Source organism: Carassius auratus, chromosome 38 (genome assembly GCF_003368295.1).
Source record: "Carassius auratus strain Wakin chromosome 38, ASM336829v1, whole genome shotgun sequence".
Lineage (NCBI taxonomy): Eukaryota > Metazoa > Chordata > Actinopteri > Cypriniformes > Cyprinidae > Carassius > Carassius auratus.
This window is the reverse complement of record NC_039280.1, coordinates 11,135,098-11,149,255: the sequence shown is the minus strand read 5'-3', so window position 1 is coordinate 11,149,255 and position 14,158 is coordinate 11,135,098. Positions and strand designations below refer to the sequence as shown.

General features: G+C 38.3%; 1 protein-coding gene across 1 annotated transcript in view; it reads left to right on the top strand.

The window, feature by feature from the left end:
• LOC113057054 (attractin-like) overlaps positions 1-13,144 on the top strand; it is a 53,760-nt gene extending 40,616 nt beyond the window's left edge. The window contains exons 27-29 of the mRNA XM_026224075.1: positions 7,158-7,265; positions 11,032-11,146; positions 11,268-13,144. Coding sequence (XP_026079860.1) covers positions 7,158-7,265; positions 11,032-11,146; positions 11,268-11,392 — 348 coding nt within the window. The 3' untranslated portion in view covers positions 11,393-13,144. The remainder of the gene's footprint in view (positions 1-7,157; positions 7,266-11,031; positions 11,147-11,267) is intronic.
• The last annotated feature ends 1,014 nt before the right edge of the window (positions 13,145-14,158 follow it).

The window sequence follows — 14,158 nt, the reverse complement described above, 5'->3', positions numbered from 1 at the left end:
TTTTAGCTGAGATGGCAAAGTTTTTGAGGTCTTGGCAGGATATTTCTTGCTTTTTCAGAGTAACAGAGAAATGTCAGAATAGTGAAAATCTCCACAAATCCTGTGACGGCTGGTAAACATAGTGTTGCACTGTTGCAGGAGATACCAGATTCGGTCCAACTAGCCCTTCTGATGTTTAATTTCTTGAAAACACCTTGTTGACTTTGTGTTCTGTAATGTTGTAAAAGGTTTGAGCAGGAACTCTAGTTCCAGCATAAAAAACTGCTTGTTTGGCAGCAGTGGGTCTCTGGCGCTTGGAGAGATGTCTATCTTGTCCATAATGTATGGTAGGGCCTTGCAAACAGGGAAGTCACTTAGTTTCATTGTGCTGTCCTGTACAAAGCCGTAACTTCCATCCCTAGACCCTGGGAGCAATGTCCTTTAGGTGTTCTCTGTAGTTTTCTTTAGCTGTTATTTGGGTTGGAATGCACTTTTCTTACCAGCGCAAGATTGAACTGTCATTGCAGTCAGTTCTGTGGAGTAGAAACACTTCTCGGTCTGTTCACCTCAACACTAGTGTTTTATTTGTCTTGACATATTTCACGTTTCGCCTGTGTGAGATGATTAAGGGAAGCATTACATGATCAGAGCTCCTCTGGGGCAAACAGCCCCTATCGTACTTGAACAGTAATCCTGGATGATGTTCCGTCGCTTTTTGAGAGCATGAACAAAGTGAATATGGCTATATGTTTATAATTATGAAGTTTGTGACCATGATTACGGCAGACCCTATTAGAAGTGATAACCTATTGTTATTCAAGGAGGGGAATTATTCTGGGTGAATTTTTTTTTTTTTTTTTTTTTTTTTTGTTGAAAACAGTAGATTTAATTTAGGGGTGGGCGATATACCGGTAGACCCAATTAACCAGTAGAAATGTGACAACTGGTGATGTGACGTTTGAACTATCGTCTCTGTGGCAGTTACACGCTGACGTGACGTTGCTGTGCTAAATGGTTACAAAAACGTAGAATACGCACATGCTTTTTAGCATTGTGGCTTAATAAAAATGATTTTAAACCATTAAAACGCAATGAGCAGTGAAAGAGAACTCCTTTCGCTATATGCTTGACTTTCTGAGTGCTTCAGAGAGGTACACGCACATGAAGATGTTGTTCAGAGCACAGGAGTATTGAACGATGTTATTTTTGCTGCGTTATAGGACTTGAACGGTTAAATACACACGTTTGTGTGTCAAAATGGCCATCTCTGCAACTATCCTCATTAACACAGTAATTTTAGGTCTTAAGTGAAAGCAAACAGCTGAGAAAAAAAAAAAATCTGATGTTACAGTATATTGGATCCGGGCAGCTCTTAAAGTGACAGCAGCCTAATATTCCTGCTGTGTCAAACATTGTCAAAAAAAGACGTTTATTATAACAAAAAACTACTGTATCATGATATATATCATTACCGTGAAATAAAATTACTCCTATCGCCCACCCCTAATAATTGTATAATTTTAAAGAAACTTTTTATTCCATTTTAGAATTGCTTTTTGCTCTTCACCATATTTTTTCATTTGCATATGATGACATATTGAACTGTATCATATACAAAATATGGGGTCATTTATAGTTCATCAGCATGATTGGATTTTGTGGTCCACATTTATAGTTTCAGTAACTTTTCTTTTTTCACAAGCTCATATTCTTGCTTGCTTTTTTCATTGCAGTTTTTTTTTTTTTTTTGTCTCGTTAATAGTTCTAGTTGGCAGTAATAACCTTGCAGAGGAGGAGCTTGAGTGATTAGAATAGTGATTGCTCTGAAAAGAGAGCTAAAGAAGGGCCTCATCTGTTCTTTGCCACATTTTCACTCCGTCAGCACACTCAGTTGGTCTCCACCTCTCCCTCAATCTCCCTCTCTCTCTAGCTTTCATTCCTTCACAGTCGCTCTCCCTTCGCTCTTCACTCTGTATTCCTTCAGAGGACGGAGTGTAAACGCTTGCATCAGCCTCCCCCTTCTGTTTGATGAAGGGATGCGGGTGTAGAGAAACTCACCCAGGCCTGGATGTGTTTGTGTGTTTGGACTGTTGTAGTAGCCAAGTTCGTCATGCTCTTAGCGCCTCTCAATTGGAGGTCAGATTCCCTCTGCAGTAATACGGTCTTGCATTTTCACCCACACATTATCTCAAACAGTTGTAGTTGAGTAAAAAATAGACATTTGTGTTTCACACACACCGAGAGAGACAACAGAGGAACACACACTTTCCCACCCACTGTGTAATAGATGACTCGACACTAAAAACACTGATTTCAGCATATGGTCTGAGTGAACTAATCTTAACGATCTGTTGCAGAAGAGAATTGGATACCTAGGAATGGTGCTGCTTTGGCATCAACATATTTCTCTGTAATGGATCCAGTCTGATCCCTGTGCCACCGTGAAGGCAACGGGTTATTAGAGCAGAACAGTTCAGTAAATACCAGCGGGACTCATTGGCACAAGCTTTCCTTATCCACTCATGGCCATTGAGATCCGGCTGCAGCTTCTGACTGATTTAAGAAGACAAGCAACGTGGATATGCCTGCCTCCTTGCAGAGTGCGCCGGGCCACATCCGTTGCACAGAAATGCCAAGGTTAACGAGAACATTCTAGTCATTAGGGTTCATGCAAGGCTTTCCCATATTCCCTTATCTTATCGCTCCAATATCCCTCAGAGCCCGAACTCGTTTTGCTTTGATGCCACAAATGAGCATGGATTTATCTTGCCAGACTTTATAGAATTGTTGACTTGTTTCAAAAATAGTAAATACTAACCAGTGGCGTGTGGCAAATCCCCCCTTCCGCGGTACCACGAATCAAGACAGACGATGATTATGAGGTTATTTTGGGCATTTTTGCCAACTTTCTATTGATTTTACATAGTCCATGTTGTAATACATTAATCTTTCTAGATGTTGCGAGCAAAATACAGTCTTTTAAATAGAAATATGCACAATTAGGACTTAAGTGACGTGACATACAGCCAAGTATGGTGAACCACACTCGGAATTCGTGCTCTGCATTTAACCCATTAAAAGTGCACATACACACACACACACACAGACACACACACACACACAGCAGTGAACACACACCCAGAGCAGTGGACAGCCATTTATGCTGCGGCGCCCGGGGAGCAGTTAGGTATACACAGATACAGATTTCCAGGGCTGGACAAGTCAAAGAAGCCATTGAAAGTCATATAAAAGTCATGGAAATCTTGAGTGATTATACATTTTCTATCTCTAAAATATATCATTGACTTGATTAATAGACTCCCTGCTCTTTGCGGGAGTGTAATTTCTAGAAAAAGATGTTTAAAAATCCTTGTCCAGTAATTAGTCTTGGGGATTCATTGGTCAAAAGGTTTAAATTCCCTGAAATTGGGACAGACATAACACGGATTGTCTAATGGCTTTCCTGTACAAAAATGAGAACAGATGCCCTTTTTTTTTTTTTTACTTTAAATCTCGGAATCATATATAGACACTTGTCTATTTATATCCACATTGAAAATGTTTGTCAAGTGCAGTGTTTCAGATCAAACCCACCTCAGAATGTCTGTTGAAAAACTAGATTCAGATGCGTGTGTCTGAATGGTTCAGCATGTGAGTTGTGGCTGAAGAAACATGTCTCTTTGCACTCTATCCATTCTCTCCTTCTGTCTGTCTTCTGCAAGGCAGTGATATTCCACTAATCTGTAGTCTCAGGGGCTTGTGGGCATAATTAGGCAGTTGGATTACGGCTCATTAGGGGATTATATTCCTGCATTAATCTCTCACAGTGGCCCAGGTTTATCTCTGGTTGGTTGGGTAGCTCCCCCTGTTCTTTTATGTTCTTCCCACTTGTAGCCTTGCATTTTCCCACCCTGTTGCTGAGACAATTAGATGTAGCAGACAATGCCATTATGCAATACCATTATTTTGCAGGCATTCTCACAGGCCAATTTTTTTTTTTCTTCTTCTTCTCTTGACAACCAACCATCAATCTATGGCTTTGTTCATTGTGCTTCAAATTCCAAGTCCAATCTTTAGGACTGACTGTCCCCTCTGTCATTTTTTGAGTGATGAAATCAGATCCATTTGTTCAAACAGTGTGGTGAATATCCGTTATATCTACATGGGTTGCCATATTAATGACTTTAGTGTCAGCACTATGCCGAAAGATATGAGAAGAGCTGTCGTTTCATCAGAGGGTAGAAAACTTTCGCTGCAGTGCTGAAGGCACGAGGCACATCAGACATCATGAGTGTCAGTTTTTCAAACCACATATGAATGTGATTTTAGATTAGGACTGCAAATAAAAATTATTTTGATGATGATTTAATCTGTCATTTATGTCTTTTAAAAAGATTTTTAAAAGTCAAATTAAATTTTCAATGTTTTACACACACACACACAAATATAACCTGCCCAATGTGTGCATACTAAAGAATGTAAGCTATGCTATAAATTATGAAAAAGGGTCAAATATAAGGTAACACTTTAGTATAGAGACCAGTTCTCACTATTAACTAGTTGCTTATTAGCACGCCTGCTATTAACATACTGGCTCTTTATTAGTACTTATAAAGCACGTATTCTGCATGATCATATTCTGTATCCCTATCCAAATCCTAAACTTAACAACTACCTTACTAACTATTAATAAGCAGCAAATTAGGAGTTTGTTGCAAAAGTCGTAGTTAATGGTTTGTTTAAAGTGAGAATTGGAGCTTAATATGAAGTGACCAAATATAAATAATACATTCTCGAACTTGCTCACCATAATAAAGCAAAATCAACCACTGTATTTGAGATGTTTTTCTCCATATGCATTATTTACTAATGTAAAGTGGTGTAATTAGCAAATATTGTTTTATTGATTGATTGATTTGTATATTCTTTGTCAGGAACACAAGATCCACTCAGAAATGTAAATTTTATTAGCAATCATTGTTGATTTTATTGATTACATATTTTAGACCTGTTAGTCTTTAGATGTTCAGACCACAAGTTTGAGTCGGATACACCAAAAAAAAAAAAAAAAAATCAGATATTTGCTGCCTGCCTTTACCAAGCCCGTGTAAACCAGTGGTACATAGAACAATTTTTTGGGGACAATTGAAGGCTACACTGCTTAAAAACAATTAAAAACAGCTGGTCTAGTTGGCTTTCGTGTGACTAAAACCGCTCTCAAACCACCAATCCAGACCAGCTGGGAGAAACACCATGGGGATTGATATCTGCGTTTCCCCGTTTCAATGCACAGTCTGTCTCAGATCAGTATTCAGCATGGCTACACCTTACCATCTGATTCAGCACTGCTTCTCTCCTGAAGGTTGATTGAAAGATCTCTCTCTTCTCTTCTCTCCCCTCTCCACATCCATCTTTACCCCTCTGCTCTGTCTCTTTGGATATGCCTTATATTCCTGAAGGTAGTTTAAAGCACACACCAGTAAATATGCACTTTGATGTGCTGCAATGGGACCGTGTGTGTATGTGTGTGACAGTTGCTGTGCTCCCTGGAGCTCTTGCTCTCTCTCTCTCTCTCTCTCTCCTTTTCATTCTCTGTCTTTATAAGATTTTCTGTTGTGTATTGAGCAGAGCATTCAAACATGGACGGACAGATACACAAACACACACACACACACACACACAGAGATTAAATGACTTGTGGTTCCTGCAGAGAGGGATGGCAGTCAGACGGTGGGGATTTCTAATTGAGTGGTTTGCTGTGAAGAAGCTTATTTTGCTCTTATCGCTCGCTCTATCTGTCTTTCTCGGTCTCTCACACACGCCTACTGATTCAGATTACCGTTTCATCATTACTTACATCAGAGACCAAGAGACAATCCCATGGGGACATTTGAGATGTTCAAAACTACAAAATGTTTAATGTGAGAACTTTATGCAGTGAAAATGTAGCTTTAAAAGCATGTTTTCGGCACTTTTAGTTTCACTAAATGAACATAAGAAAAAAATTTCTTTTGAAACTATATACAGTTTAGATGGATGGGTGGGTGGATAATTAGGTAGGTAGGTTGATGGGTAGATTAGCTTTTAAATGCATTTTATTTAAGTTAGTGGCTAAGGAAGCATTTCTGATTTTGATTTAAGCTTGTGAAGTTTTCATTATTTTACTTTACCATTTACTGTCCCCCTTGAGGGGCAATTTGTTTTTACAGTGGTGGAGAACAAGCACACATAAAACAATAAGATACAAACACCATAATACATTAAATATGAATAAATATAAAAAATTTACAATAACTTTAAAAATGTACATTTTTCCTATTTGAATCAAGCTAGGAAATGACACATGCAACATTGTTTTTTATTTTTTCATGGAATATTATTTTTTTTATTTTAGTGAACCGTAACAACCGAGGTAAGTTTAGAGAATATTATTGTGATTTCAGGAGCTATGGTGCTCACATGGATGATACAGATATATGTTTGGTCTGCCATGTTTACCCAAAAATGTTCATTCACTGAAAAGAAAACGAAAAGAAAAAAATGACTGGCTAATGTTTACTATGTTTCTTAAGTGAACACTAGTAGATAGAGATATATATATATATATATGTATATGTATATATGTGTGTGTGTGTATGTGTATATATATATATATTTATCTTTCCTTCCATACTGTTGACAGACATTCAAAGGCATCTCTCAGAATAAAAAGAGCTCTTGAGCACAGCTTTTTGAAAATTTTAATATTAACACTCATCAGATGTTCCATACCCGCATATAACCTTTTCACTTTTTCCCCCTTCTTTATTGGAAGATTTGTGCCAATTTATGTGTTTGTATGCTTATTTCCTGAGATAACCAAAGAGTGGCATCAATTATGCTTAACAGGTGTTTGATCTGTTCTCTGTGCACCCGCTCTCAGATTCTGACAGTTAAAAGGCTCTGCAGATATTCAGTTCCTCTTGTTTGACTTCCTCGTAGATGGTCCTTTTTATCTGTTTATGTGCTCACAAGTTTGTTTCAGTCTGGTGTCTTTTACATTCAGCCTGCATCTCTTTCAGGCTAGGCCGTTTCAGCCGTCACCTTTATATTGATCTCAGCTTTAACAGCACGCAGAGCCATATGAATGTTTGTGTGTAAATGTAACACTTGGATAATTTTCCTCTTCTCTTTCTCAGCAACTCCTGCGAGAAATGCAACAGATGGCCAGCCGACCATTCGCCACCATCAATGTCGCCTTGGAGACGGACGAGGAGCCGCCAGACCTGATTGGTGGAAATGTGAAGGTTAGTGTGACCTTTCGTTTGGTGGCTTTAAGAGGGAGTACAGTTACTGCATATACTAATGTGGGAACAAACTGAGGGCTGAGTCACTGGCTCTTTTCCAAAATCTAGTGAGCTGCGTTGCTGTCTGTTGTCTGTATAAGCAACAGCATTCTAAAACAGCAACCGAATAAAAATCTTTCCAAACAATACATAGACAGAAACTCTTTTACAACTGGTCACTCGTGCTCTCTTATTGTGACTCAGACAAGAAATGCAATTCTTTTGATTAGTTTCTCATTAGCATATGTTGCTAATCTAAGGACGCAATTCCAAAATAAGCACAAAATACAGATTTCCCATTCAAAATGGTTGATTCCAAAAGATTGAGATGTGTTGCCAAACTTATGATTCACTGCCAAAATAAACTAAAATACAGTAGCATGCAAATATTCACAGGAAGAGTCAGTTTTTCATCAAATGCACTTCAGTAATCAGTTGGGATATCCAGTTTTCTGTGAAATAAACAGAAAAGTATTTCAGAAGGGCTTGAAATGGTTAACCCGGAGTCATTCTGAATCTCAGGTAAACTGAATCCTGGGATATTGTGCTTCTCATTTCACACAACAATCCTCTATGCACCCCTTGGCAATAGAAACTGCCATTGGCTAGTGGATTTCTAAGTTTACTCATCAGACTCGTCAGATATATATATGAATGTATGAAAGATTTGAAATCTTATTTTCTTTATGAAATGACAGCCCTTTATAAAGATACATTCATATGTATTGCCACCTGCATGTTATTTTCGCCCACTACTGAAGTAACCAGCCGGCAGTGCCTTTTGATAAGTCTTAAAGGTTGAATAGTTTCAAACTCAATTGCATGCAATTCAAAAGAATATAATTTGCATGTAGCACGTCAATTCTTCATGGTATGTAAGACTTTTTGTTCTCTTTTTGCATGTTTGAGAGAAGCACCTACACACTGGAGTTTACCGTGTGTCAAATACCCTGCCCATCCATTGATATCAATAGAAATAGTGCATTCGCTTTGCTGTAAAGTGAGGATAGATGTTACTTGGTCAACTAGCATTGGATAAAAACAGCACACACAATAGAAGTTTCTTTCAATTATTTGAAGGTCCTTGTATTACATCACATTCAGTACAGATTTCAAACTTCCATTTGGGTCTAATATAATTTCTTTTTCCGATGAAGATTCAGCAATGGGGGAATACTATGTTGAAAAATGGTGCAGAATGCACTGATGTGGGGAACTTTCTTGGTAAATTATGAAAATATTTACGTTAAATATTAACAACAGGGCCCAAACTATGCAGGCTATATTTTCAGGCACCCACTAAAAAAAAATAGTTGAGTAAAAGATCAGCCATGGTATTTTAAGAATTGATATCTAGATAGTTGAAATAAAGACTGCGATTAATTGGAAATCTAGGTTTTACCCAAAACTTTAAATGAAATTATCGATTTTGAAAGTGGTAAATAAAATATATTTCTCTCAAATCACAAAGCTCTCCAAAATGAATTCTAGGATTGTATCTCTGTATGTGATGTGATGATATGTACCTGACAATTTGGCCAAAATGAGGTACATTAAAAGGCAGTATAAATATTTTGGAATGTGCCTCAAGAATTGCCTTGTTAGGCAGCTCACTGGGTTTCAGAACAGAACTTCTGTGTTTTAATAGTTTTTATGTACGCAACAGCTTTAAAATCATAACACTTTCATTTGTCTAGTTTTGACATCTTTGTTTGTTTTTGTTTACTTTAAATACTTCTTGACCCCTCTGAGATTAGCAACTAATAACTGCATTACATAGTATTACAGCTATATTTGATTCCAGGAATTATTGCTTTGTAATTACAGTTTTGTTTTGTTTTGTTTGTTGTCCTAACACTGTAATGACAGCCCTAGAGTGAAGATCCAATTTAGATTTACCTCTTCCCTGCGTTCTCACTCCTGCTCCATCAATGTCCAATGCTCACGATCAAGGTTTAAAAGTAATTACAATCCAGCCATCCTTGATCGCAAAACGCTATAAAAGCAGTTATTTCTCTCAAATCTCATAGAAGGACCCAGAGGGTGTGAAACCTAAAGCAAGCACAACTAAACAAAGCAATGCACACAGGAGCTCAGTGGACATCAGAGCATTCAGTGGCCTCTGCTTTCTCTCTCACTCACTCCTCTCAGTCACTCTCGTTTTCTTTAATTATAAGAGTTAATTATACAGAACCTGTCTTCTGCTTGCTCAGTCTGGTTGCCTCAGATAATCGCCTGAGCCGAAATGTAACGAACGAGTATATATATATATATATATATATATATAAATGCTTACATACAGCAATGCCGATGCTCTCAGAGGCTGTAATTGAATTTACTAGGAGTTTCTTCTTTTTGTGTGCTGGAGGAGTAGGTGTGTATGGCGTGAAAGATAAATGCCATCCCCCTTGCTCTGAATTGACAGTGGGAAAGTGTGAGGAGGAGAGAGAAAGAGAGGAGTGAGGGGGTGAACTGGTCTCGGTAGGATAAGAAGTAGTTTAAAGAAAAAAATATAGAAGAGAAGGAGGGATGAATATGCAAGTGTGCTGTACAGTGGGGAGAATGTGTGAATGAGGGGTTGGAGAGCCACAATAAGCATGCAAACACTGTCTTTTTTATGCATATGCGCTAATATCAGGCCTACACACAGCACGCTGGGGAAACTCGACAGTTAAGTAAAAAGAACAAGTGTGTGTGTATAAAAGGGTTTATGTAAGGCTTGGGACTAAGGGCAAAATGAGAGTGTGAAATGGGTCAAAGCTGGAATATGATTTGTGCGCACGTTCAAAAACAGAAGGTCAGGTGCTTTAAGCCCTGCTCCACACATGCATTAAAATACTTCCAAAAAATGACAGTGGTTTCTGTGCATGTACCATGGTGTTCTTTGAAGCAGAGTACCTTGGAATATATCAGTCATTCCAGTACACTGGTACAATATATGTCATAGTAATACATTAAAAGGTAATTGGGAAACATTATAAATTTAAGTTGTTGTAATTTAAATGTGATTAATAACTCACCCTCATTTCATTCCACGTGGTCTTGCGTGTTTGGAATAACATGAGGGGGAGTAATTAATTACAGAATTTTTGTTGAGTTGAAGGGGCTAAAATTAAAATACAGTATTATAATAGCAGTGTCACAGATGTCAGATTCAGAACTGTCCATGTGTTTTAATAATGTCATTTATATGTTGTGGGGTCCAAATGTCTGAGACCACAATGACAATAAAAACAAAAGTCAGGCATTCCTTTTTAATATTTTAAAAGGATATTTTGTGTGTATATGTATTTGTGTGTGTGTGTGTGTGTGTGTGTATTATTTATTTACATGTATTATCTTAGTGAGCAAAAAAAAAGACTCAAAATATCAGAATCTTGCCAAGACTAAACTTTTGAATGGTAGTATAATTTATTTATTTATTTAAAATTTACTAATTTTGTGGTTGCACTTTATTTTACATTACATGTACTTACATGTACTTATAGTGTAATTACAGTGTATTTATCTAAGAAATTTCTGGTAACACAAGGTAACTACATGGGGTAGGGTTAGGGTTAGTACCTAGTTATTACATAGTTATTGTAATTACTATAATAAGTACATAGTATGTACATGAGGAACAGGACTGTAAAATAAAGTGCTACCAATTTTGTTATAGAATAGAATACAATATAGCTTGCTTTTTTTTTTTGTAACCACTTTTTTTTTTTTTTTTTTCTCACAGTCTGTGCCTAAGCCTATAGCTTTGGAGCCCTGTTTTGGGAATAAGGCAGCAGTGCTCTCCATCTTTGTTAGATTACCCAGAGGCCCCGGAGGTATTCCTCCTCCAGGACAGTCAGGTGGGTCGGCGAGCCAATGCATTTGGCCCACACACTGAGTGCTGAACATTTTTACACACTCTGCCGCCAAGGCCATTATACTGACGCTCAGAGACACCTCTTTGTCTTCTTCTCTTCTCAGGTCTGGCAGTAGCGAGTGCATTAGTGGACGTCTCTCAGCAGATGTGTCTGGGATATAAGGAGAAGTCGGGAGGATTGCGTAGCCGCAAGCAGCAGCCATTAGCACAGCCCGCCACCTGCATCTGACATTTACCCCTCGTCCTCTGACCTCGGACCCTTGCCAGGACGCTTATGGCAGGATGGCGTGGTTTAGCCAAGCCAAGCAGGCTCTGATTGGAGAAAATGGGAGAATCTCTCCTGGCCCAAGCTGAGAGAACACTACAGGAAATGAACTCTTATGCGACCCTGACTGATAGGACTTATCCTGGGCCACTTTATGATATTTAACTTATTTCAGTTATTTTATTCCATTTTTAAAATCAGGAGGAAAAATCCTTGCACTGCTGCATCTCCGATGAATGCAACACACACACACACACAAGAGCAAAAATTTCTTCTGGAGACTTCTTTGGTTGCATGGCTATAACACAGACACAGACACATACACATGCATATACTACAGGACGTCTTTTAGAGGCATATAGTACGTCTGTGTCTCTTTAATCATGGCAGTAGTCCCATACGATTGCTTTTATTTCTTAATTATTAATCAAGTCTCTTTTATGTTTACAAGCGTTTTACTTCTCTTACGTCTCTCCCAAGCATTTCATGTTTGTCCCAATAAGAGGATCTACATTTAAGCTCTTTCACATCCTTCCATTCTCTTTTGAATTACCTCCTTTCACATGTTCATGTAGAGATCTTAGATGTCAGGGTTTGTTTGCCATAATGATAGTGCTGCTTCTGCTTTTATCATTTACTTCCTCTCACTTCTCTCTTATCTGAAATCTCAACCCATTTCTCAGGCACATTTTAAAGAAGACATAAATAAAAGGCGACTTCAGGCAGGCATCAGGGTGGAATTAGAGCGAACAAGAACCTTGTTTGGGTTTCTCGAAATGTCATGTCATTTTGGGCTGGCGAAGTATTATCTGCATGCACAAATGCACAAACCTGGACCTGCGTCGGATACCAGGGGTGTTCTCCAGGATATGGAGTGGACTGCCTAGTGCAAAGGAAAGGTCAGGGATAGAGCAAATGTGACTTTATGAAATCTAAACTGGTGTAAGTGCGCGTGGCAGTTCAGTCATTACTTCTTTCATTATCCTGGATCGCTGCTGTATCGAGACGGTCCAGTTCTCGGTGCATTTAGAGTGCCATGAATAAAGGGACACAAGTCACTAGACCAGAACCAAACATCTACTATTGAGAGCCCTAACAGGATGTTGCTAATCTGTCTGTGATTTCAATGGAAAATCCATGTCCTGTGACACCCATCAGGTGCAAATGTAAGCCAGAATGTCATAGAGAGACCATTTATGTTTTGTTTTTTTCTTGCGATCTGTTAGGGTCCAAAAGGGAAAGCGCACTCACACATACACACAAAGTGGTCTAATATAAGGAGCTGGTCTCTCTTCCTTCAGATGGAAGCTAATTCTAACATCGCTTTTCTATGTAAGCCTCAAACAGTACTCCTTACCCACCGACCGCACCATCTGTATACAGTGATACTGTAGATACAGAGTCTGTAGTTTAATATGTATAATGTAGCAGCAAGTGCACTCAAGTTTTTGTACATAGTGATGGACAGGAATGTGAATGCCGTCTATGTTAAGCGACTTACTGCACTTGGCGGGTGGAGTAGCCCAGGCTTTTGAAATGTGACTGCATTGCAGCTTCTTTTGTATGTAAGATGGCGAATGTCCTGAACAAACTTTAAACTAGTTACCTACTTTAAGAAAAAAAATGAGACCTGGAAATTTAAACTGACCTTGTAATTATATGTGTACATAAAGAATGACATAGAACATTTTGTCTATAATTAAATGGTAAAATGAAGATGACTGCTTGTTAATCTGTTGTTCTAATTTTGAGGGAAATGCAGTGTTCTTGGTTAGCTGATTATCACCCATCGTTTATTTAATGAGATAAAGAGCTGCCTATGGCGTTTTTTTTTTACTATTGAGTAATTTATGTAGCTCAAGGGGAAACGGCACGGTACAGTACGGCATCTGATGTACATTGTTTTATCTTCATTGCGTAGTGTGCTGTTGTAAGCATTTAAGCTCATCTCTCACAACAGGACAGATGAAATGCATTTGTTATCTCCTTATTATCAGCAGGCAGATGTGGATAAACAATATCATGACAACTTCCTCAGCTCGGCGTGAGCGTTTATCCAGTGCCTCTTCAGAGATTTTCCAAATGGGATTATGAGGGAGCTTTCAAAGTCTCCCTGCTCTGATATATTACAGATACTTTATGGCTTTGTAATTGAATGAAAATTCTCAGCATTAGCTGTGTATTTGCATTTTATCAAGCACATTGGCAGGAATCCAGAAACAGTAAAACTAAAAGTCAACCTTTTCTGAAGCTCAAAAGGATAGCTCACCCAAAAATGAAAATTCTGTCATTAATTACTCACTTTCGTGTTGTTCCAAACCCATTAAGACTTTTGAAACACACATTTTTATAAAATCCCAGAGCTCCCTGACCCTCCCATAGACAGCAAGGGAACAAACGCTTACAAGGCCCAGGGGGGCTGTAGGGCAAAAATTTGTTACTTTTTTTATTTTTTAGATTCCATGCAACATCAGTGGTTCAACTGTTATTTTACAAGAATAGTTTTTGTGCTGCAAAAAAATAAAAAAATAAATCTTCATTTAATAATTTCTTCTCTTCCCCGTTAGTCTTTGCCTCCATTCACAAGAGTACTACAACGCATGTATCCGGTGCTGCAGATGCAGGAGCCAGCATTCGGGTATTCTCATAGCTTCATACAGTTGAATTACTTATGTCACATTGACCATTTTAATGGTGTCCTTACTACCTTTCTGGACCATAAAACATTTC